Here is a 20,890-nt window from a genome sequence, read left to right on the forward strand (position 1 = left end):
GGCAGAGATGATGACGTGGAGCGATGGAGCAGCTGCAGACTTTAGATCCAGAGAGGGAGAGCGACTGTGTGCTGAAGACCTGGGGGGTACAGGGGAAGGATTGCATGGAGGGGATTATAACCATGGCAATGAGACGATATATGATAGAATGAATGTAAAACTAATGTTCTCCCATGTAAACTATCACTTAATTCACAATAAAACTTTTAAGGAAAAAATAAAAGACAGGGAAAAAAGAAAAAACAAAAGTGGATATCAGAAAAGATTCTGAGACTTGCTCTAGAGCATAGAGAAGATAAAGGGACTGGAAGAAATGAGAAAGTAAAAGCCCAGAAAATTTCAAAGGGCAACTTGAGAAGACAAAGGAAAGTATTATAATGAAATGTGCAAAGACCTGGAGTTAGAAAACCAAAAAGGAATAACATGCTCAGCATTATACCAACTGAAAGAACTGAAGAAAAAATTCAAGACTTGGGTTGCAATATTGAAGGATTCTATCGGCAAAATATTGAATGATGCACCATTATCAAGAGAAGATGGAAGGAATATACAGAAGTCATTGTACCAAAAAGAATTGATCAATTCAAATATTTCAAGAGGTCGCATATAATCAAGAGTCAATGATACTGAAAGAAGTCCAAACTGCACTGAAGGCCTTACAGAAATCAAGGCTCCAAGAATTGATGGAATACAAATGGAAATGTTTCAACAAACTGATTCAGTGCTGAAGGCTCACACTCATCTATGCCAAGAAATTTGGAAGATAGCTACCTGGCTAACCAATTGGAAGAGATCCATATTCGTACTACTATAAAGAAATGTGACCCAACAGAACGCATAAACTATATCTTTAATATCACATGCAAGTAAATTTTTGCTAAAGATAATTCAAAAATTGTTGCAGTAGTACATTGACAAGGAAATGCCAGAAATTCAAGCAGGAATCATAAGAGAAAATGGGACAAGGAATATCATTGCTGACGTCCAACGGATCTTGACTGAAAGTAGAGAATACCAAAAAGATGTTTACTTGTTCTTTATTGACTATGCAAAGATATTCGACTGTGTGGATCATAATACTGGGTAATATTGAGAAAAATGGGTATTTCAGAACACTTGTGTTGATAAGGAACCCATACATAGACCTAAGCGGCAGTCATTCAGACAAACCAAGGGGATATGGTTTAAAATCAGGAAAGGTGTGCATCAAAATTGTATCCTTTCTCATTATTTTTTCAATCTGTATGCTGAGCAAATAATCCAAGAAACTGGATTATATGAAGAAGAGTGTGGCATCAGAATTGGAGGAAGACTCATTAACAACCTGCCATATGCCGATGACACAGCCTTACTTGCTGGAAGAAAGAGGTCTGGAAATACTTACTGATAAAGATCAAAGACTATAGTCTTCAGTATGGATTGCACCTCAATGTAAAGAAAACAAAAATTCTCACAACTGGATCAATAACATGATAAATGGAGAAAAGATTGATGTTGTCAGACTTCATTTTGCTTGGATTCACAATCAACACTCATGGAAGCAGCAGTAAAGAAATCAAAAGGCAAATCTGCTGCAAAAGATCTCTTTTTAAAGTGTTAAAGAGCAAAGAAGTCACTCTGATGACTAATGAATGCCTGACTCAAGCCATGGTACGTTCAATTGCCTCATCATGCATTTGAAGGTGACAGTGAAAAAGGAAAGCCATAGAAGGATTGATGCATTTGAATTATGGTGTTGGAGAATATTGGAAGTATTGTGAACTGCCAGAACAACACACATATTTGTTTTGGAGGCTAGTACAAAGCTATGAAAGGAGCTCTGGTAGTGTAGTGATTATGAGTTGGGCTGCTAATCTTGCGGTCAGCAGTTCAAAACTACCAGTGGTTCCATGGGAGAAAGATGAGGCTTTCTGCTCCCATATGTTTAGTCTTGGAAGCCCTGTACAGGGCTGTTGAGTCAGAACCGACCCACGGTACATAACCAGCACCTCCAGTGAGGACTCATAATCCCTATGCAGGGTCACTATGAATTGGAACCAACTCAATGGCACTTTAACAAGGATCTCTAGTGAGCTATATGTTGAGCTGCTAACCACAAGGTCAACAGTTTGAGTCCACCAGCCATTCCTAGAGACAAAGAGGTCTTCTGCTTCTGTGAAGATTTACAGCTTCGGAAACCCTACGTAAGGTTGCTGTCAGAATCAACTAGATGGTAGTGGGTTTGGTTTGGTGGTAATTATAATATGGCCATAAGTAGAGTTCAGTAAAAATACCGAAGTTGTCAAAGATTTCATTTTACTTGAATCCAGTCATCACTCATGAAAGCAGTAGTCACGAAATCAATCTACATTGCACTAGGTAAATCTGCCACAAAAGACTTCTTTTAAAGTGTTAAGGAGCAAAGATGCCACTTTGAGGAATAAGGTGCACCAGAGTCATGGTATTTTCAGTCACCTCATATGCATGAGGTCCTGGTGTGGCGCTGTGGGCTAATGCATCAGACAGCAGTCATTTTGAACTGCAAAGTCGGTGGTTCAAACTCACTATCTTCTCCTTGGAAACCCTATAAAGGGTTGCTATGGGTCAAAATTGACTCAGGAACTTAAGAACAACATATGCATGGCAAAGAAGGACAAGGAATAAGACCAGAGAATAATCAATTCATTTGAAATACAGTCTTGGTTAAGAATATTGATAAGTACCACGGGACTGCCAGAACAATAAACAAATCTATCGTGAAACAGTAGCCAGAATGCTCCTTGGAAGTGAAGATGGTGAGACTTCATCTCACATACTTTGGACAAGTTATCAGGAGGGACCAGTCCCTGGAAAAGAACATTATTTGTGGCAACAGAGGGTCAGCAAGAGAAAGTCCCCCAGTGAGATGGACTGACACAGTGACTGCAACGGGTTCAAACGGCAGTTGTGAGGTTGAGGCAGGACTGGGCAGTATTTCTTTCTGTTACACACAGGGTCATTATGAGTAGAAGGCATCAAAAAACAAAACAGATTTTTTTTAATGTTTATGTATGAATTTGTATTTGATAGAATTCAGACATCATAAAATTAAAACATACACACTCAGTAGTGATTGGAATGTCCATGAAGTTGTGCAAACATTGCCAACCTAGAACTAATTTCAGAACATTTTCATCATGCTAAAAATAAACTCAGTATCCATTAGTCTATGCTCTACTCCCCTCAGCGCTTGGCAATCACTATTTTCTGGCTCTATGGATTCCTATTCTGAACATTTCAGATAAATGTAAGGACACAGTATGTAGCCTTTTGTTTCACTTAGCATTTTTATGTATTCATGTTATAGTGTATTGTTAGTTCTTTATTCCCTTTGTGTACCAGTGCTTTATTCAAAGTTAAAATATGTGAGTGTTATGATAGGGCTTCAAAAGTTCATGGAAAAATGAATTTTTTCCATGAACTTTTTGAAGTCCCCTCATAGATGAAAAGGGTGGCTTTCCTTGTCAGCCAAGGACAAGATGAATTTCAAAAAATGGTTTTGGAACACCTGACTAATTGTATACTATTTCATATCTTACACTGAAATAAATTCTAAGTGGATCAAAACATCAAAATACAAAAAGTAAAAGCATAACACTAGAAAACATGGCAAATTCTTTTAATCCTAAAGTCCAGAAGGCCTAATACAACAAAACCTAAAAGCCACACAAACTATGGACAAATTCTAAAATTAATTTTGGACAAAGATCATAGAATCAGTAAGGGTGATATCTAAACATGATGAAATAAGTCAATGCCACTGAAATGTACAGGTGAAAGAGAATGTTGAAATGGCAAATGTTTTATTAGACTGAAATAATGCCCAGTTCCTGCCCTATCCTTCGAATTATTATGTTTGAGCCCACTGTTGCATATTTCCAATCCATCTTGTTGGGAATATCTTTACGGTTTATTTTCTACTTACATTACCAAGCATGATGACTTTTTACAAACTAGCCACTCCTGACATGTCCAAAGTATGTGAGATGAAGTCTCTGCATACTTGCTTCCAAGCAAGATTTTCTTCTTCTAGCCATCTGTGGTACCTTCCAATATTCTTCACCAAAACCATAATCCAAATGCATCAATTCTTCTCTACTCTTCCTTATTCATTGTCTAGCTTTCCCATGCATATGAGGCAATTGAAAATACTATGTCTTGGGTCACCTTAGTTCTCTAAGTGACATCTTTGCTCTTAAACACTTTAAAGAAGTCTTTTGCAGATCTGCCTAATGCAACAGATTGCTTGATTTCTTGACTGTTGCTTCCATGAGCATTGATTGTGGATCCAAGTAAAATGAAATCCTTGACAACTTCATTCTTTGCTGTTTATCATGTTGTTTATTGGTCCAGTTGTGAGGATTTTTGTTTTCCGAAAATAAGCACTATTTGGGGAGGAGAAGGGAGGAAATCACAGCACACTGTAGAAAAGAATATTTTATTGAAACAGTTTCTCAATTAACAATGGAGCAAAGTACAATTTTGACTCAAACCTGTCCAACCTGCTAGTGAAAGAACTCAAACACATAGAAGGGAGGGAATAAGACCCATAGGTCCCATTTATGCCAATGTGGCAAAAAAAAAAAAAAAAAAAAAGAGAGAGAGAAAAAGTAAGACAGATCTAACCAGGCCCTCTTTGCCCTGATAGTTGGGGCAGTAGCCTTGGCTCCTGCTACAGACAGAATACTGGAGAACAGGTTCCCTGGGCATCAGTCCTAGTGGGTAAAGGGCCCTAGCAGAGAAACACAACCCAATTTCTCCTAGCAGAGAAATACAAGCCAAAAGGTCTGCCCTCATCCTCTTCCTGCACCCCCAAGTCCTACCTCAGAGAAACAGACCCAGGCAGCAGTTTTACATTCACACCATGGTCTCTCCTTCCCCCAGGGTCTTGAGATAGGGGCTCACAGTAGAAAGCACATTTTGGTCAGCCCAAAGGAAAGACTGTGTTGAGGAGGGGCAGAGGAACAGGAGAGAAAAGGGGGCAGACAATTCAGAGGGACCTCAAGTAGGCTTCTGGGAAGATGCCAGTTTTGATGGTGCCTGCAGGATGCTGGTGCCCATGACTTGCTGCTTTCACTGGCAGCAGCAGGGCTTTCCCACCTCTCGCTTCCTTGCTAGGTGGCTGGAGTCTCTACTCCACTGTCTCCCTACCTACTTTGACCACTAAGTGGTTAGAAGTGTGGACCAGAATGATCTAGATTTACTTCCAGTCAGTCTGGATGAAAATACAAGAGGCAAAAGAATGGCTGGTTTTGCACAGGAAGTCAGACAGGATAGGGGCTTTGGATAAAGAAGACCATGGAGCAGGAAGAGAGCAAAGAGCAGAGATGGGTACTCAGAAACTAAACCAGGAAACCAAGGCTCTAGACACTGGTCCTCCACAACCCCCTTGCCGAGTAGGTATGAGACATTGATTTAGTGGTGAAGAGGAAAGGAGTGCAGGAGGGAGGGATGGCCAGAGACTCTCCACTGTCCTAAGACATTCTTCCCACTAGCAGGTCTCAATCAACCAGACTGCCATTCTCTCACCTACCCAGAGGTAAAGAATGAAGATATAATAGTGATTTTCCCCAAAGTTAGGGCCTGGATGATAGGGAGCCAATGGGTGGGTTTGGGGAATGGAACTTCTGTTTTAACCACAGAGCTACTCCAGATAGAACTGGTGAGTTGTCCCTTTCTTTTGCCTTCTCCACACCTCCAGCCATAGGTGAGAGAGAAGGAACGAAGCCTGTAAGGCAGGATCAACCCCTCCCCCAACCCTCAATGTTTAATAAATAGAGGTGGTAGGAGAAGGGGGTAGGGAAGATGGGGAAATGGGAAGTGGGGTTATAGTTCGTCATTCTTCAAAGTCCGCTTCTGTTCTGCTGGCTGATCTTTCTGCTCAGATTCTGGTGGGGACAGAAGGGGAGGAGGAAAAAACAACAGCGGGTGAGAACAAGTAAACTGACTCATTCTTTTAACAACCCCCACTCCCTGCCCCTCCGCCTCACCCCCAGGTTTTCTAGTATACCCCAGCTCTCCTCTCACCTACTCCTGGACCTCCTAACTCCAGAGGCTCAGCATCTTCTGGTTCCGTTCCTGCTTTTTGGAAGAAATAGGTTAGTCTCTGAGGGAGGGGCTACTGGAAGGGTCAGTAAACTTTTTCTGTAAAAACCCAAATAATAAATATCTTAGGATTTATAGGCTGTGTTTGCTCTCTTTGCATATTATTTATTTCTTTTTCAACAACCTTCAAAAAGTAAGCACCATTCACAGCACATTGGTCAACCCCCGGGGCTAATACAATCTCCACTTCCCAACCAGCTCCTCCAACTCACCAGTCTTTGCTTTCTCAGGTTCTGTGATGGGTTTTTCATCCTCAGTCTGGCCTGTAAGGAAACCAGAAGGAAAATGTAGCTCCAAGAAGAGGAGGCCTTCTCTCTGCCCAGGAGAACCTGGAGCCAAGAACCTTGGCCTCACCTGGTGGAGGGATGACTTTCTCCCCCTGATCACCAGCACTGGCATTCAGGGGAGGCTCTGCCCGGGTCCCATTCTTGTCCTTGGGTCGGGGCCGGGGCTTGGCAAACTTAGCCTTATTGAGGAGATACTGCACTTCACGGTCCAGAGCCATCATCTTGGCCTCGATGTCTTTGGAGAGCAACACGGGCTTCTCTGTGGCGGGAAGCTTGGCTTGCTCAGCCATAGTTGTGTTCTTCCAGGCCTGTGGACGAGGCCGCAACAGGCTCAGAGCTGGCCATGGAGAGAGCCAAGATCTTTGTCCCAGATGGACTCGTATCCCCAACCAGCCTCAAAATCCCTCCATCTTCAAATCACTCCGACACTTCGGTCATCAGCCAGCCCCACAGGGGTAAGCAGCCTCCTGCCTGGCATTCAAGGCTCTTCACAGAGAACTCCTAGACCACACCTTTCCAGTTCGTGTCCTCTTAATTCTGGAAGACCTACAGCTGCTCTCCTGGACTCTTCCCTGTCTCTTCACTTCTGAGCTCTGACTCAAAAAGAAATTTCCCGCACAGCCAAAACTGTTTTTGCTTCACAGAAAGTTGTTTCACTTACTCAAACCCTGGACCATTTTCTGAGCCTAGATCAAGTCCTTGTCCCTCAAAGAAGCTTTTTTTGTAACCCTGAGTGGGTGGGCTTTGCTGCTCCTACAGTCTGGTGACTTATGTGGCTATAACCCTTGTTTGGGGTAATTAGAAATGGCCTCTAATGCAAACACCCCTTGACCTCCCAACTTAGAGGTTAAGCCAAGAGGCAGAAGGTGCTGTGTCTTCAGTTATTCATATCCCCAATGCTCCCTAGCTAGCACACCATATCCAGGTAAGTACCCGGGTATTAACTCAGAGATTACCCAGGTCTCATTGATGACTTTCTCTAATGTTGCCATCTCCACCTCAGTGAAGATCTGGTCCATTTCCGGGATGAGCCGGGCCCCCCTGAAAGTCAGAGAGGAGCCAATCAGCCCAGGAGAAAGCAAGCCTGGAGTATGAGTGGGTGGCCATGCGCAGAGGGGGAAAAATGAGGGGAAAACATGATGAAATTATTAACAGGATGACAAATGTCAGTGCCCTGAGAAGAGTGGGTAAGAAAGGGAGGGCAAAGGGGCCACTCACTTGAGGAACATGCTGGAATGGTTGAGGAGATTATCTAGGGCAGACAGCCGTTCGGGCCACTTCTTACGCTCTTCCACCCGGAAAAACAGCCCTTGACATAGCTTCTTCAGCTCAATCAGCTTCTCCTTCAACATCTAATGAGTTTGGGATGTGGCAGTGGGAGAGGAGTTAAGGGAAGACATGAGTTCACCTCAAGTCAGACCCTGCAACCTTCTTGATGGCCTCACACTCCAGATCTTCTCACACTGTCGGGCCCTGAGAGAGGAAGGAAAATGCGCCCACCCCACCTCCAGGTCCCAAAAAGGCCCCTTACCACTGTGGTGGCCCCAAAGCCCTCATCCTCCAGCCAGGTGGAAGCGGCACTGAGTTTCCCAGAGATCTCATCCCGCTGCTCCTCAGTGGACACTTCCTGGTACTCAGGCTGGTACAGCTTGTCCTAGGGAGGGCACACATCACCCATGCAGGCACTGAGTGAGCTGGGACAGGGGATGAGTCTCACAGCATTAGCCCTGCTCAAACACAAGCCCCAGGGAGGGGTGCTGACTCTCAGACTACCAACCTGGGTCTCAAAGATGAAAGCTTCCAAGCTGTTGGCAGCTTTCTCCCGTTCCTGCTTCTCTAGGTCTCGGACTGTCAAGTCCTGGAGTCTGTGAGATGATGGAGTGGCAGGGATGAAGCAGGTAAGGGAAGAGAGGATGTATCAGTACACGGATCCTGGTCAGATACCATCCTCCCTCCCAGTGTTATCATCCCACACCCGCATGCACCCTCAGTCCTTCCTTACTTCTGCATTGAACGAGCCAACTCCTCCTCTGGTAAGTCAGGCAGATCCAGAACAGCCAGCTCCACCCCGATCTCCTCCACCATTCTCTGTTTCCGGGCAGGCTTCTGCTTCTTTTCTTCCTCAGGGGCCGGAGAGGCAACCTCAGGCCCTGCCTCTCCCTTCTCACTTGGCTTCTAGGAGAGAAAAGATACAAATGTCAGGAAAAGCCTAGGCCCATCTACTTCCTTCACAGGGCAGGGCTCCAAGGGATCTGAGACAAAGTAGAGAGCTGCTCCCTTAGCCTCAGTCTCACATTGAACTTCCTGGGCCTACACGGGAAGGTACCTGGGCCTCAGACGTTTCCCCATTTTCTTTTTCTTCAGCCTTTTCTCCATCAGTGGTTGTGTCCCACTTAGGATCAGGGGGTGGAGCCTGAGAGGTGTCCTCCAATGGGGCCTCAGCTTCCTCCTTGAACTCTGTCTGCTTCCCAGGCTCATCCTTGCTCCCCTCAGCAGGACCTTCCTCTTCCTCCTGAAAAACAATCACAGGCATACACATAAAACAGCAATCACAAACAGAGCCAGTGGATCAGGATTGGCCTCAGCAATGCCAAATCCCTTAGGGTCTGCTTATGCATATAATTGGGAGCAGACAGAGGACAACAGTATTAAGATTCAGTGGGCTGATGAGGGGGCAATAAGGGCACAAAGTGACTGGCTTACAAGTTTTCAAGAGGGAGTTTAAGAGTGTGCAGGGGAAGGTAGAGTCCCCACTGAATAGTTTTCATGTTGTCTAGACAGGTCTGGTGGAAAGAGATGGGGATGAGATTCTTAGGATTCTATAGCAAGTAATTGCTATCATGACTAACTGCAGCTGTCACAAATGTAAAGGTAGAAGTTATGTAACAAAAAGAGAGAGCAGTTAATCTTACAGTCCAGGAACAAAGGACCCTAGAACCATCAAGGGAGAAGAGTATAAGCGGAATGTGGGACCCTATCCAGAGAAGCAGCGACACTGGAGATGGAGGAAGAGATGAGACATGGAAGGAGAGAGCAGCTGAGGACTCTAGATTCATGGAAAGAGAAATGCTGTGTGCTGGTGGCCAGGAGGCAGGCTTGCAGAAAGTGCCCTTCAGTTGTTTAAATTATTTTATATTTCTGAGTGTTTTTGTGTACATCCCCCACAAACAAAACAAAACTAGATGGAATAGAAGCAAATACTGTTGAATGATGCACAGAGGGGATTGTAATCATTGCAATGAAACAGTAAAACTGTTCTATGTAAACTATCACTCAATTCACAATACAAACTTTAAAAAAAAGAGAGAGAAAGAAAAAAAAGTCAGTAGGCTGTCTGGACTGTAGCCGTCTAGTTGGACAAAGACAGAAAAGTCTAGATGAGGAAATGGGCCTTGGTACCTCGAGTACAGAGACTAGTACAGAGTCCAGAGGAACATGGGAGAAATACAGTTAACTCACTCACCATGTGTGGAAAGAGAAGAGGCGGCTTTCAATTCCAGGCAGCTGGGATACCTACTCCAATTCCTCACCTCTGTCACCACTACCTGCCCCCCAAGATGCCATTCTTTACACTCCCCTGACTCTATAGTGGGCTCACCTGGACAGTATCGGTACCGTTTTCTTTGGCATCTGGTGTGGTACTACCTCCAAACAGGCTGGAAATGGTGTTGCCAAGTTCTAAGGGGAAGGAAGAACAATGATTCAAAAGGAGATGACAATAGTGACGCCACCTCCTAGCCCAAGGGAATACCCCGCCTGCTTTCCCTGATGCACAAATATATATTCTCTCTTATAAGAGTTGTTGTAAGTACCATTGAGTCAGTTTTGACACATAGCTACCCTGTATAGGGTTTCTGAGGAGCAGCTGGTGAGCTTGAACCGCCAACCTTGCAGTTCAAACAGCTTTGCAGTCTGGTGCATTAACCCACAGCGCTACACCAGGACTCCTTATAAGAGTTAGTGGGAAAATAAATTAAGGTGATGGGAAAGTGGCATTATCTTTGAATTCCATTTTTATAATGAACACTCACACATGCATGCACATATGTATACATGCTTGTCTTACTGGTAAGAGTGGATTCCTCTTCTGGACTGTCTTCTACCATAGTCTCAAATACAGACTCCACCTGAAAACAAGGATTCAAGAAGAAAATGTTAAGGTGTCCCAAGCTACGGAACTTTTCTCCCAGTGGAGGTATGTGTATGCACATGTACTGCTCATCTCACCTGTCTCTCAGACTCTTCCAACAAGGTACCCGCCTCTCCCCGCCTTCAGCTATCTGAGGACAGCTTCAGAGCTCCTCTGTTTTTCCTACTTAACAAGAGCACATGCCATTGTCTCACAAGTTGTTGTTAGATGACCTCGAGTAAGTTCCAATCAGTGACCCTGTGTACAAATGGAATGAAATATTGCCTGGTTCTGGGCCATCCTCACAATTGTTACGTTTGAGACCATTGTTGCTGTCACTGTGTTAATCCATCTGGTTGGGGAGTCTTCCTCTTTTTCACTGACTCTCCACTTCACCAAGCATGATGGCCTTCTCTGAAGTATGAGAGATGAAGCCTGGCCATCCTGACTTCTAAGGAGAATTCTGGTTGTACTTCTTCCCACACAGATTTGTTTGTTCTTCTGGCAGTCCAAGATATTTTCAATATTCTTCTCCAAGATCATTATTCAAGTGCATCAATTCTTCTCCAGTCTTCCTTATTCACTGTATAACTTACATATGCATATGCTGTTGTTGTCAAGACCCACAACAAGCATATATATGGTTTCCAAGGAGCAGCTGGTAAGCTTGAATCACCAACGTTGCGATTCAAAAGAATTTGCAGTCTGACGCATTAACCCACAGCGCCACACCAGGACTCCATATGCATGAGATGATTGAAAATACCATGGCTTGAGTCAGGCACACCTTTGCTCTTTTAACACTTTATTGAGGTCTTTTGCAGATTTGCCCAATGCAGTATATTGTTTGATTTCTTGACTGCTGCCCCCATGAATGTTGACTGTGGACTCAATCAAAATTAAAATGATATCTTTGACAACTTCAATCTTTTCTCCAACATGTTATTTATGGTCCAGTTGTAAGGATTTTCATTTTATTTACATTGAGGTACAATCCATAATGAAGGCTGTTTTTTATCTTTATCAATAAGTAATGTTAAGTGCTTTCACTTCCAGCAAGCAAGGTTGTATCACCTGTATATCATTGATTGTTAATGAGCCTTCCTCCAATCTTGATGCCATGATCTTCATATAATCTAGCTTCTTGGATTATTTGCTCAGCATACAGATTGAATAACTATGGTGAAAGGATACAATCTTGATGTACACCTTTTCTGATTTTAACTAAACCTTTGGTATCCCCTTGTTCTGTTTGGAAGACTGCCTCTTGGGTCTATGTACAGGTTCCTCATGATCACAATGAAGTGTTCTGGAATACCCATTCTTTGCAGTGTCTCCATAGTTTGCTATGATCCATAGTTGAATGTCTTTGCATAGTCAATAAAGCGCAAGTAAACATCTTTCTGGTATTCTCTGCTTTCAACCAATATCCATCTGACATCAGCAATGATACTACTAGTTCCACAGCCTCTTCTATATCTGGCTTGAATTTTTGGCAGTTTCCTGCTAATGTACTGCTGCTGGGTTTTTGTGTTTCATATAGTATGCCCTGGTGTTGTGCTGTAGACTGGTAAACACAAGATCAGCAGTTCAAATCCACCAGTTGCTCTCAGAAAGCCTATACAGGGTTGCTATGACTCTGAACTGACTTGACAGCACGAACAGCAACAATAAAGGTCATTAACTCCAACAACTGTTTCTAAAACCATTTTCTACTTCCCTGAGAAAATTACGATACTCATAAGCTTGTAAGGGCTACAAGAGCCAAGATTTACCTGACTCCAAAACTCCTTTGCTTTATCATGTTCTAATACTATGTGGACCCAGAACTGGGTAAGACAAGTCCCCGTACCCAGGGTCTCCTGCTCTCACCCTGTCTAGGCTCAGCACACCACTCTCATCCAGGTTGAAGTGGGCCTTGATGCCCTTGGACTCGTAGTCGGGATACTTCTTGAAGCTCTCACCCACACCTTTTAGCTTCACTGTAGTCAGATTCTGGGAGCCAAATACCCTGGTGGAGAGGTAAGATGACTTAGAGAACCTACCCAGCACACTTCCATATCTAGACTGCACAACCTCCAGGGATGAGATGTAGGAGACCTCGCCAAGGACACACTCACGAGGGTGGGAGCATGCTCACAACTTAACACTAACCCACAGCCTGCTGCCCCTGCTTCAACCCTGCAGGTTCCAAATCCTCCACCTTCCTCAATGCTCGTGTAAAACTCCCAAAACTCCCACCAGGCCCCACGCCTTACTGGAGGTCCTCAGACCCCAGGAAGCTCAGGTCACCGTAGTTGATGTGGAAGTTGAAATCATAGCTGTAGCGGTTAAAGGTGATGACTTTGCGTTGAGGGTAAGGCCCCATCCGGGAAAAGAGCACACGTTTGTTGTGCTTCAGGCTACGAACACCAGTCTCCTCTTCCATCTCTCTTGTGAACTCCACCTACACAGCCAGCACAGAGAAGTCATGTACAGCAGAACCAAATCGAGTTCTGGGGGAAAAGCATTGCGGGAAACATCTCTCTGCCCAGAGAAGGGGATAGGCCAGAGCAGACAGAAAGGGAAATGTCACCCAGAAAAGTAAAGGGAGCTAGTCACCTGACAAGTAGGCTTACTCACCAGGATAGGGTAGACCACAGCATCCCGCACTACAAACGGCTTCACCTTGAAGGCCTTGCTCAGTGCAGCTGCTTGGTATACAGCCCCCATTGCAGCTGCCTCATCTGCGTTGATGTTCTTCCCTAGCTCCTCCCTAGAAAGTCCCAGGTTTCAGCAGATGTTCACTTTGAAGCACCCAGCCTGGACTCCCTCCCCTCAGTCCTCAGTTGCCCTGAAGCCCTGGCCCTTAAGCAGACCCAGTTCAGATGTCCCAGTCCTGACACTCACTTGCCCACGGCCTTCAGCAGCACCTCCTGCACTTTGGGTACCCGAGTGGCCCCACCCACCAAGATCACCTGTTCAATCTCATCCTGCAGAGGGGAAAGAATGTGGGGTGAGACAGCATGCAATTAACCCTCCTCCTTAGCCCTGACTTCCCCGATGCTTGTTCCCTCCTCCCCACCATCCAATTACTTCTTTGCCCCTTGCCTCCTAACCCCCCCTCACCCCACACACCTCCAACTACCCGCTCACCAAACTCATTTCAGCACTCTGGAGCGCCTGTTGGACAGGCCCAGGCACCCGTTCAAACAAGTCTGCACACAACTCCTCAAACTCCGCTCGAGTCACTTTTGCCTTGAAGTCCACATCGTCCATCAGGCCTTCAATCTGCGGGAAGATGAGGAACGTCAGGGCATTCTCACTCTGGTCCTATACTCTGAGCAGGCAGGACAGAGACTCAGGGACAGAAGTTTGGGAGGATGAAAGGACGAAAGGCAAGAAGGGCACCAGTCCACCAGGCACAATGAGCCAAGTTCACAACAGTGGGGCCCTCTACGCTCAATCAATTATCCATAGGTACCTGAGCCATATGGTCAGCATTGGCACTCAGGACGGTTTTGACCCTATTGGCCTCACGCAGCAGCTTGGCCATGGCACGAGGGTTCTCCCGGACGTCCTTCGAGTTCTGGCCCTTTCGTTGCTCATTGAAAAGCCCAGCCAGATGCTCACGAAGCCGGAGTTCCATCTCCAGGCCCCCCAAGGTACGATCAAATCTGCTCAGGAAAAGGAGCAGAGAAAGGTATGAGGAACACACAGGACCCCTTAGACTACAGAGAAGCCTGGTGCTCATCCCCACATAGCACCTTTCGTTTGTTTCAGGAGGCCGTTTGTCCCCAAGCCCCAAATGTGGATACATTCCCTCAACACAGCTGACACAACTCCATCAACACAGCTGACACCTCACCTAGTCATTCAACAGTATTTACTAAGCATCTCCTATGTACTCACATCTGGAGATATGATTGTAAGCAAAAATAATGTAGAATCTCTATTCCCAAAGAGTTTACAACCTTCAAACAAATATTGAATGTGAAATGAATGTAAGGAGAGACAGACAGTATGATGAGAGCATATCCATGAGAAATCTTAGCTACTCAGGGACATCAAAGAATGCTTTCCGGGAGAAGAGATACTTGAACTGAAATCTGACAGATGACTTAGAGTTAACTAGGTGAAGAGGAGAGACAGAACATTCTAGACCGAGAAACAGTCTGTGCAAAGACTCTGAGGTAGGAGAGCTGATGGTAAGTGGCAAAGGAGGGCGAGCACTGCTGGAGCTCCAAGAGCAGAGAACACAGGGTTAGAGATAAGCTGTAGGGGTCAAAGCTAGACAGGTTCATGGCCCATAGTAAAGGGTATGAGCCACTGAAGGGTTGTTAAAAAAAACAGGTCACATTTTGAAAAGAACTGTAATGTGGAGGGAGGCTATACTCAAAGCAAAGAGACCTTTAGTAATTTGCAAGAAAAAGGGGATAACTTGGACTAAGGTGGTAGTTGCTATTGTTTAACATGGTGAAGTCGGTCCCGACCGACAGTGGTCCTGTAAAGGATTTCCAAAGAGCAAGCTGGTGGGTTTGAATCATTTGACCTGTGGTTAGCAATTCAGTGTTTATCCTATAGCACCACATCAGGATTCCAATACTGTTGTTAAGTGCCACTGAGTCAGTTACAACCCATAGCGACCTTGTATAGGGTTTCTAAGGTGCAGTTGGTGGATCTGAACCACAGCCTTGTGGTTAGCTGTCCAGTGCTTCTCCTACAGCGCCACACCAGGACTCCAAGGTGGTAGTGGTGAAACCCAAACCCACAGCCAGTGAGTCGATTCTGACTGCTAAGGCCCCTATGGGACAGAGTAGAACTGCTCCAGAGGGTTTCTGAGGTGGGGGATCTTTATGGAACAGATAGCCTCATCTGTCTTCTGTGGAGTGGCTGGTGAGTTTGAACCGCCAACCTTAAAGTTTTCACTCCAATGCTTAACCCATGGCACCCACTTCTACTCAGAACCCACTTCTACTCAGAAGAGGTGAAGATGGACAGAAAAGGATAAATCCAAGAAGTAAAACAAGAAGCAACAGCAGTTTTTTATGAGAGGAGGAAAAAATGAAACGAGTCTGCTGTACTACATATAGCTTGCAACTAAAGGGATTTCTCAAAAGAAGGTAGATCCAGGGAGTTCTCTACTTTTCAGTCTCCAGCTGTCCTCTCCATCTTCCCCTTGTTCTTTGGGAGTGGTACCACAGAATGACTGATGCTTTGGCTACATAATTACTACAGGAAGTAGGAAAGTGGGGCACTCTTGCCCTTCTAAAGAAGAAACCCCAGACCCAAGAGTGTCTCAGCAAGAACCCTCCTCCCAGAAACCCCACTTACCCCACTCCCCGGATCTGTAGCTGTGGCTGCATCCCTGCCTCCTTAGTCTTCACTGTCTGGTAGGTCACAATGGTGCATACGGTGCTGCCGGAGCCCATGTCGTAGAACATTATGTTCTGTAGAGACACCAACATAATGGTCGAGGAATCTCATCCCACTTCAGGGTGTATGTTTGTCTACCTGCCTCCCAATAGCTGCCCACCAGCTCCTCAAAGGCTGAGAAGAGATAGCTGTTGCATTTTGCCACAGGCCAGCATGTGCAAGCAAGACACAAAATGAGGCAAGTGTCCTATAGTCTCCTCAGAATCAGACGTGATGGGTGTCTGGGCAGGGCTTGCTAACTCACCTGGGCAGTGGCATTGATATCTTTCCGGCGGAAGACACCATAGCTGAGGGCGGTGGCGGTGTTGTCGTTGATGAGCTGCAGTACTTTGATGCCAGCTATGCGAGCAGCCTGTAGAACGGCTCGGCGCTCGGCCTGGTTGAAGAAGGCTGGCACAGTGATCACTGCATCCTTGATGGGCTGTTCTAAAGAGGACAACAGTACAGGTTTTGCACTAGCTCCATATCTGAGAGAAAAGTTTCCCAATATTATTGACATTCTGAGCCAGATAATTCTTTGTATAGAGAGCTGCCCTGTGCAATGTGCTTAACAACATCCCTGGCCTCCCCAGTTTTGACAGTCAAAAATGTCTCCACCATGATGTGGAGAGATGGAGCAGCTGGGGACTTTAGACCCAGAGAGGGAGAGGGGCTGTGTGCTGATGACCTGGGGGTTGGGAGGGGACAGGCTTGTAGGATATACCCTTTAGTTGGTTGATGATGCATGGAGAGGATTGTAACCATGGCAATGAAACAATATAAGATAGGATGAATGTAAAACTAATGTTCTCCCATGTAAAGTATCACATAATTCACAATAAAACATTAAAAAAAAAAAAAAGTCTCCAAACCAAAGCCGCTGCAGTTAATTGAGACCCTATAGGACAAAGTAAACTGTTCCCTAGGGTTTCCGTGGTAAATCTTTATAACAGACTGCCTCATCTTTCTCCTGTGAAGTAGCTAGTGGGTTCAAACCACTGACTTCTCAATTAGCAGCTCCACACTTAACACAGGGTACCACTAGAACCCTAAAAAAACATCTCTAGACATTGCCAAATACTCCCTGGGAGGTAAAATTGCTATCATTTCACAACCATTACTTTAGACCAGGGGTGGAGAACCTTTTTTTTCCTGCCAAAATTTATAACGTCACTCGTGAGCCATACAAAATTATCAACTTAAAAATTAGCCTGCTATATTTGGTCAAAAATTTAACTCACCACTGATGTGATGGCTAGAACTGCGGTAGCTTTGGCAGGGCCAGACCAAATGATTTCGTGGGTCTTATACGGCCCCTAATCCCCACCCCTGCCTTAGACCCTGGGGTACCTGGACTTTATTGTCATCATCTTGGTCACTTACCTGCAAAATCTTCCGCCAAGGAACGGGAGTAATTGAGAACCATGCCCAGCACCTCCTCAGGTGAGAACTGCAGCTGTCTGGGGGTTTAAGGGAGATGAATTACAGACAAGGATGGTCAGACAGTAAGGTAAGAAAGCATGACCAAATGCCAATGAGGATACCACTGGCTGCTGAGCCCATCTCCCTTGAAAGAGCACTCACGAGCTCATCTGGAAGTGAACAGTCTGCCTCTGTGGGTTGACACCCAGCTCTTGCTCTGGGAAACGGGACCGGTAAAGGGCCACATGGGGATTATCCACATGCTTCCCCAGTAGGTGCTGGAAGTAACGCAGCGTAGCCTTTGGATTCTTGACGGCCTGAGAGAAGATGGAGACGGTGTGGAGAATTAGGCTAATTCTAACACCTCTAACGTCACCTCTAAGATTGATAAGGAACAAGACTCTGGGATCTGTATTGACTCTGTTTCCCTGACCAGTACTCACCATGCTTGCTGCACTGTCTCCAAAGAATCTTTCATTTTCTTTCAGGGTTACAGTTACTGGGGTTTTCCTCCGGGATTCCCTGGGAAAAGACAGTGGGTCTAGGTAACTAAATGAGAAGTAGCAGGATGAGGACTCAGGAGCCTCAACACCCACATACAGATACTGATGTCTGTTGTGGGCATCACACGCCACTTGGAGCCTCTCCCCACCCCAACACTGGGGTCAGCCTCACTTGTTCAAGACAATCTCCATGGGCACTCCAGGCTTAACGATGGCCACCTTCATAGACTCACTACCCAAGTCCACAGACATTACTGCCAGTGTGTCTGAAGAGGAAAGAAGTTTGTCAATTAACCCCTTTGCTACCACCCCTCCCAATTTCCTGAAGCCCTTCCATTCAAAGCATTATCACTTTTCATTGAAAAATTAAGAGGGCAAAAGACAAGGAAGAAAATTCTGGGTGCAGCAACTCCATAGTCCTGAGTGTTCCCACTAAGGAGCCTCATTCTCCCTTCTAGCCATTTATTCCGGTCATTTATTCTTCTTATGATCCCCTTGGTGAGGTGCATACCACTAAGAGCCAACAGATCTGCCAGGAGCACAGTCATCAAGGCCCAGTAGGCTGGCTTCCTTGGCCTCTGCCTTCTGACTGTGGCTGCCATTGTGGCCCTGGAGGAAAAAAACAAAACAAAACACTTAGAACTGGCTGCTCTGAATAAGGGAGACAGAACCATGTCCCTGAAGAGAGAAGCTGTAAGATTCCGATCTACTCCTCTCTCATCCAGGGCAGAGTAGCCTACACCCCAGCTCTCCTTCCTGGTGAGTACCCACACAAAGGCCCACATCCGTAGAAACGAAACAAGGGCAGAGGATGGCGCGCTTGTCCACCACAGGCAATAACTGGAGCACCCCAGCGCTGCCCCTGCTGTCAGACACCTGGGGTGCGGCCAAGGATCCGCCGCCCAGAGACCAACTAGTCTCTGCACTTGGAGCACCCTGGCTGGCAGGGAAAGCCAAACAGGGCCTGGACGAAACTGAGAGATGGTGGGGACCCTGGGGGAGACTGGGTGGGAAGAAGGGGCTGCCTCCTGCTCGGCTTCTCTACCGGTCGTCTCATCCCACTCCCTTCCTCAAATTACCCTCCCGTCCCCTTCTCCAGCCCCGCTGCCCACAAAGACGCTGTGCCTGGAGCGCTCAGATTCTTCGCCCGGTAGGTACCGACTACTCCGTATTCTCCTCAGCCTCACCTGACGAAGGTGATGGTTCCCACTCCCGGAAACGAATCCTAACCCACCCTTATCGTGTGGTGGAGTCCCCGGGGCCGAGGTGCGGGGCTCAAAGTACTGGGCCCAAACTGGCCGGTGTCTGTGTGGCCCTTACTCCCGCTACCGACCCGCCCCCGGAGCTAGCACGCTGCCGCCCCGTGGAAGGGTGACCGGAGCCCATCTCCATCCCCACCCCTGCTACCTCTTGCCTCTGCTCCTCTGGAACAAATGCAGCAGTGGACGTACCCACGAGGCCGGCTGCGCGCCCACCAGCCCGCGCCCTTCACAACTCCCCTCGGTTTGCAAACTGTTACATTAGCCACCAACCTCTCAGCTGCGTCTCGCGCACCAGCCGGCCCCGGACGCGGCGCGCGCTCATTGGAGCCTGCGCTGCCGGGACCTGTGCCCCGCGCTTGGCCCCGCCCCAGGCGACCCGGCGCGCGTTCCCATTGGTCCACGTCCTAGTCCCGCCCTCTCCTCCTGTCTCCAACCTACGCCTGGGAGGGGACTACGAAGCCGATACACCGGTCGGGGTCAACCGTACACGTTTTCCCGGGATTGGACCACGTCATGGGGCCAAGGCGTTGCGTGTTGTCTCTTCCCCAGTGCCGGCCCCCGTCATTCGTGAGACCTTTTTCCGGCCTGGTGCTGGATGTATCACTGCCCGAGCTCGGATGTGGATACTCGATCAGTCTCGGGCTGGGACATCTTCTTTTGGACACCTGAGACACTCGGGACGATGCATGAGAATAATGGGCACCCCCTCCGCAGCCACGCGTAAGAGACGGTAGCTGCTGGTTAGTAGTATTCAACTGCCTTAGTGTCTAGAAATCAGAGAATATCGGTGCTTTCGGCTCTGTCCACTCCAATTCACCTTTGTTTTATTTAGGAAAACAAGCCACAAAATAAGATGTTCATTGATGGGTCGGAGGTTACACAATGAATAAGCGGTAGAATTTTTGCTTTGACTAATCCGAAGTGTAAAGCGCTACAACGAAAGACACTTAAAATTGGTTAAGCATATGTTTCACCCACAATCTCATATTTCTGTTCAATTAAATCTTGTAAATTACCTCCGTTTCCTTTTTCTAATAGAATTAAAGCACTTCGGGCAGGTACTTGACGCTTTTCCCTTACTTTACCGTCCGAAATAAACTTCTAAAATGTGAACATCAGTTCTTGCTTCCCTTCCTTTAATCGGCGCCTGACCTCTCTTCACAGGAAACTCTTGAAAGCCCTGGCCGACCTTGTCTAAGAAATCTGTATCTTCCTTTACATTTTTCATGATGCTTAGGGGTGGAGTCCTGGTGTAGCGCTGTAGGGTAAGCACTGGACTGCTAATCGCAAAGTGGTGGTTTAAACCCACCACCCGTTCCTAGGAAACCATATACAGAGTTGCTATGAGTCAGAACCAACTGGAACCAGCAGTAACTACAGGGGGAGAAAGGAGTCAGATGACTATGCTTAGAAGAAAAACCTGCCAGTACCTGGGAGACATCTATTCTTTTAAGAATAGTTCAGTCTTGATGTGATAGAGAAATTGGTATAAATATAGTCCAGATAATAGTATAATTCACTTAAAAATTTACTACAATTTACACAAATAATACATTAATGTAATCCTGGGGGGAAATCCAAACATTTTGTTGTTGTAAGTGCTGTGGAATCAATTCTGACTCATAGATACCCTGTATTGGGTTTCTGAGGAGTGACCTGTGAATTTGAACCACCAACCCTGCGATTCAAACCAACCTTGGGGTCCAGTGCTGTATATAAACAGCATCACATCAGGACAAATATCCTTGAGACCATCCCTGATCCTCTTCT

At 46.2% G+C, this 20,890-nt stretch overlaps 1 protein-coding gene across 1 annotated transcript; it reads right to left on the reverse strand.

The window, feature by feature from the left end:
- Positions 1-5,573: 5,573 nt before the first annotated feature.
- On the reverse strand, positions 5,574-19,369 carry HYOU1 (hypoxia up-regulated 1). The gene is made up of 26 exons (XM_006833901.1): positions 19,266-19,369; positions 18,370-18,467; positions 18,031-18,124; positions 17,799-17,877; positions 17,518-17,672; positions 17,317-17,393; positions 16,199-16,380; positions 15,853-15,968; positions 14,003-14,195; positions 13,675-13,809; positions 13,429-13,511; positions 13,162-13,294; positions 12,798-12,985; positions 12,412-12,550; positions 10,477-10,537; positions 10,009-10,088; positions 8,737-8,922; positions 8,413-8,585; positions 8,188-8,275; positions 7,942-8,064; positions 7,629-7,762; positions 7,367-7,451; positions 6,478-6,718; positions 6,336-6,386; positions 6,046-6,096; positions 5,574-5,906 (listed from the first exon to the last, which is right to left on the reverse strand). The coding sequence occupies exons 2-26, from the start codon at positions 18,458-18,460 to the stop codon at positions 5,845-5,847; spliced, it is 3,000 nt and encodes a 999-aa protein (XP_006833964.1). The 5' UTR covers positions 18,461-18,467; positions 19,266-19,369; the 3' UTR covers positions 5,574-5,844.
- Between the last annotated feature and the right edge of the window lie 1,521 nt (positions 19,370-20,890).

This window comes from Chrysochloris asiatica, unplaced genomic scaffold (assembly GCF_000296735.1).
Source record: "Chrysochloris asiatica unplaced genomic scaffold, ChrAsi1.0 scaffold00008, whole genome shotgun sequence".
In the NCBI taxonomy this organism is placed as follows: Eukaryota; Metazoa; Chordata; class Mammalia; order Afrosoricida; family Chrysochloridae; genus Chrysochloris; species Chrysochloris asiatica.